The sequence below is a fragment of the Manihot esculenta genome, chromosome 16 (genome assembly GCF_001659605.2).
Source record: "Manihot esculenta cultivar AM560-2 chromosome 16, M.esculenta_v8, whole genome shotgun sequence".
Lineage (NCBI taxonomy): Eukaryota > Viridiplantae > Streptophyta > Magnoliopsida > Malpighiales > Euphorbiaceae > Manihot > Manihot esculenta.
This window is the reverse complement of record NC_035176.2, coordinates 3,456,981-3,461,673: the sequence shown is the minus strand read 5'-3', so window position 1 is coordinate 3,461,673 and position 4,693 is coordinate 3,456,981. Positions and strand designations below refer to the sequence as shown.

Sequence of the window (4,693 nt, the reverse complement as noted above, 5' to 3'; positions counted from 1 at the left end):
TATCAATTTCAAATTAGAGATAAAGCATTCCTCTTGAATGTACCCTTCAAACAGAGAAAAAATGAAGGGGTGAGAATCCTCTGCGTGTTTGCTACTTAATTTTAAGTCTTCACCTGATGGAAACTTTTTCAGGTTTCAGGCATTTTTCGAGGAGGTTTTACATCACTATTAAGAGAATCTTCTGAAAATGCAGTCTTCTTCAGTGTTTATGAGTATGTCCGTCCGTTATTACATGCATTAATGATTGAAAGCTTCTTTTTCTGACCACAACAACTTCTTTGACATGGGAGTTGGAATTGTGATTGATGGCTTTGGTGGTGTAGCTGTAAGCATTCTGAGAGCCTTAGATATGTCTGAACTAGAATATTACATTTTTGGGGGCTTTTTACTAAATAAAGATTAAAAAAAAAAATCTTAAATTCTAGTATGAGAAAAATTATTTTTTAAAGTGCAAATTTAAAGTTTACTGCAGTAAAAAAGTATTTTAAAAATAAAAATTTAACTACCGCACGTTAAAAATGGGGTAGTTGAATTTTATACAGTACAGTATTTTTGATAAATAAAAAAAATAAAAAATTAAAAAAATATACTTTACTGCACATATATATATATATATATATATATATATATATATATATATATAATATTAAAAGCTGATTTATATTATAATTTTTAAAAGTTTAATAAAATTTATAATTTAATCCATATTTTTTAGTAATAAATAATACATTTTTTAAAATTTTATTTTATTAATAGAATATACCTTCTTTAAAATTTACTATTAGTCATAAGTAAATTTTAAACTCATAATCTTAATTTTTTAATTTTTAATATATATTAATATATTTTATAACCTCTAAATTTTCAAATATTTAATTTGTATCAAGATATTTTATTATAGTTTCATATTAAATATTTTCTTACTTCTACTAAAGTAAATTTGATACAACTCAATAAATTATTTTTTATAAAATTTATATAATTTTTTAAAATATATTGCAATAAATAAATATATAAAATACAAATACTTAAATTAAATTGTTTATATTAACATAATAAAAAATATTTAATGGAATATTGTTATAATATGTGAAAAATTTTTATTTTATTAATAGAACCGTTATTCATTAAAATTTATTATTGAACTGTAATAATTTAGCCTTTTAAATTTATTTTTTATAAATAATTTAGCTTTCATATTTAAAAAAATAAAAATTTTATAAAAATAATTGTTATTTTAATATTGTTAAAAAATTATTAATATAAATTTACAATAAAATATTTTGATATAAATTAAAAATTAATAAATTAAAGATTAAGAGTAGATTTACTTAGAAAAAAATATATTCAATATAAAACTGTTATAAATATTTTTAATATAAATCAAAAATTAAAAAATTCATGGTTTAAAGGTTTTAGGTTTATGTAATGGAGAAAATATTTAATACAAAATTATTATAAAATATTTTGATGTATATTGAAAATTGAGAAAATTAGAATTTGTGGCATAATTAATAATAAATTTTCCATATCCATTTAAGAATTTTTTTTTTTACCGGGACAAAATGCTTCAGCTCTGGTATGCTGTTTTGCCCTTAAGGATGTGGCGAAAACAATTATCCAGACTGCTCCAGATAAAATCTCCACCAGAAATCCATTTCAGAGTACTGAACTCGGGAGGCAGTCCTCATTCTCTTGGTTCTATAATTTTGGAATAACATCCAACTTCCAGAAACTGGGGGTTTGCCTCATGAAATAAGGCAGGCTTTATGTTAGATTTAGAGGATTGATAAACTTAAAGGATGCTTTGCAGGGTTGGGTCCGGCAATAATGCGAGCATTTCCAGCTAATGCAGCTGCAATAGTCACCTGGGAGCTTGCCATGAAAATGTAGGGTATTAGGAATGATCAAGTATGGTAGTCAATTCCCGAGAATTTCAATTTTTTCATTGCCATTTACAGGCTTTTGTTTCTTCAACCAAATTTTTTATCTAGATTATTTTGGGATCACAAAATTTTATAAAATTGACATGTTTGAATCCGATATGAAATTTAAGAGTTCAAATTATTTTTTTAAAATTATTTCGGATGAAATTTAAGAGACGGATATATGTTTTTAACTACCGAATAAATCATATTAAACGAAATTTATTTTCGTAAATTAAATATCAGATATTATTATTGAAAAAGAGCTGATTGATATGCATTGTAAAATTTGTATATTATTAAATTGACATACGAGAGAGAGCACATGCTTAAAGATGACATATTTAGATCACTAAATGTGTCTAAATATGCTTGGAAGAGGCAATTTTTTTGGAAAATAATATATAATTTTCTCCCTCTTTTGCAAGCCTCTGCCTCCCCAGTGGTTGGTAAAAACCTTTTTATTTACTTTACCTAATTTTATTTATTTATTTTTTAATTTGAGCCTTCTCCATGATAGTCAGTAGAGCTTTTTCTGCGCCTCTCATTGTGTCCTGCTAAACGACTCCGGCAACTTCTTTTGTTGTCATCAAATTCTGATAACTCATGGAACCTGCAGCACATAACATTTAATTTAATAATTATTTTTTAAAAAAAAATTAACTAAAACTCAATTTAACGTAAAAATCAAGATTAAATTAAGAGATTGAGAGAGATATATAGTCTAAAAATTAAGGATTTTTTTTTTAAAAAAAAAAGAAAGGCAAATAGGAAAAAATGTTGGGTTTCAAATTATCAAAGCCAATGGCTTCCTACTCCCTCAATTCTCAAAGCTCTAGACCTAGAACTGCAAAAATGAAATTTTATATTATATATAAAAGTTATTTGATTGGAATATTGACTTAATCAATTATTTCATATCAATAATTATGCCACCTTAATCAATTATCTCACTCTTTCAATAGTAAATTAATTAATACAGAAATAATTAAGAGAGAGAAAAAAAGATAAATTATAAAAAATTATAAAAATTTAATCGTTGTGCTTAATCCAGACAACTTAGGGAAATGAAAAAAAAAGATCAATGCAAGTGGGTTTGAAATGAAAGCATGGTTAGGTTTGAAATGAAAGCATGTTTTTGGATTTTAAGGAAAATATTTTTTAAAAAAATATTTTCAATAAAATAAATTGAAACTTATATTATAAATCTATATAAATTTGATTTTAAAAAAATATTACCTCATATTTATATTATTATACACAACATTAGTTCAGTCTTTGTCAATAAAATATGGTAAAAAGGAGATGTAAAAAGCCTTTAATAATTTGCAACGTTCAAGTTAATTAATTTTAATATTTATCTTTTATTTAAGATTATTATTCTCAATTAAAAGCATTTCTATTTATCGTTGTTCTTTGAAATTAGAAGTTAATATTCTATTAATGAATTCTTTCAAAATTTGGGAGATTGAGGAAATAGAGAATTGAATTTGGGTACACTGAATAAATAAATTGATTTTAGCCACTAATTAAATCAATTAATAAAATTCTTAAAACATAGAAAATAAATTTTTTAAAAAGAAAATTTTTTTAATTAATTAAAATGATTAAATTTTTTTTAACAACAAATATATTTTCTATTAACTACCCAAAAGCTAAAAAATGTAAAAAGTAATTTTTAAAATTAAAAAATATTTTTCATGAAACAAACATAGTATAAATTTAAAAAACTATTTTCAGAAATTATTGAAAATATAAAAATCCTAAAATATGACCCAGAAGTTAGGGTTCCCGACATTATTGGAAATGACTTAATGGGCATGAACTAGAGTGGAATCAACAATTTGGTATGGAAATTAAGAAGTGAGAAGATTACAAAGGGCATGAAAATTAGGGTTTCACACCTGCTACATTGCTGGCAGAAGCGTTGCTGGATTCCGGCAATAAGGACAAATGGAGCCTTGGCATGGAACTCACACACTTTATGGCGTCTATGGTATTGCTTGGCATTTGTCATATCAGAGGTGCAATTCTCAGCTTGACAAGAAACTGCAGCCAGTGATCCACTACCATTAGATCCTTTCTTCCCTTTCTTCTTCTTGTCATCATCTCCAAACCCTAACCCACTACTGTCTTCTTCATCCTCCTCATCCTCCTCTTCCTCCATCTCCTTCAAGCTCCTCTTTCCCTCAGCTTTGCTACTTGTCATACTGAAGAGAAGGCAAAAAAAGACAAGTAAAAGAAGCAAACACAAGATGTAGGGAGAAGCAGAAAATAAAGAAGAGCAAGACCTTGATAAATGGGTGATGAGAAAAGAGAAGATTTATATGTGAGGACCACAGAGACTTCATTTTTATTCTCTTTCACCATAAAGGTAATAGTAGAAAGCTTGGAAAGTTAAGGTTTTTATGAGCTCCAAGACAAGAACATGATTGGTGTAAAATACTAATCCTGTCTTCTTTATAACTGAACTGTATTTGATATGTAAGAACCCATGTATATATATACTTCTAAATATAAATGTGATCCAAAAGTAGTCTTGCTAGATCTAACTAATATAGATAAAGACTTTTCAAATGAACACGTTGTTATTAATTAAATAATGCCATTAGATTAATACGACGAAAAGGGATTCGATAGTATGTATATTTTTTTATTTAATTAAAAATTTTATATACGTATATTTTTTTATTTAATCAGAAATTTTATATTCGAGTTCTGAATGTGTTCGAGTTCTGAATATAAAATTATAATTTTAAAACTCGAAA

The 4,693-nt window shown here is 25.4% G+C and overlaps 1 protein-coding gene across 1 annotated transcript; it reads right to left on the bottom strand.

The window, feature by feature from the left end:
- Positions 1–2,195: 2,195 nt before the first annotated feature.
- LOC110603540 (squamosa promoter-binding-like protein 3) lies at positions 2,196–4,177 on the bottom strand. Its single transcript, XM_021741294.2, has 2 exons — positions 3,830–4,177; positions 2,196–2,538 (listed from the first exon to the last, which is right to left on the bottom strand). Exons 1-2 carry the CDS (start codon positions 4,132–4,134, stop codon positions 2,421–2,423), a joined length of 423 nt encoding a protein of 140 aa, XP_021596986.1. The 5' UTR covers positions 4,135–4,177; the 3' UTR covers positions 2,196–2,420.
- Between the last annotated feature and the right edge of the window lie 516 nt (positions 4,178–4,693).

Excerpts from the sequence above, each read along its gene's own strand:
- LOC110603540 (XM_021741294.2), bottom strand. The coding sequence starts at position 4,134 with ATGACAAGTAGCAAAGCTGAGGGAAAGAGGAGCTTGAAGGAGATGGAG. Across the intron at positions 2,539-3,829 it reads TTCTGCCAGCAATGTAGCAG|GTTCCATGAGTTATCAGAAT; the intron begins GTGTGAAACCCT and ends TATGTGCTGCAG.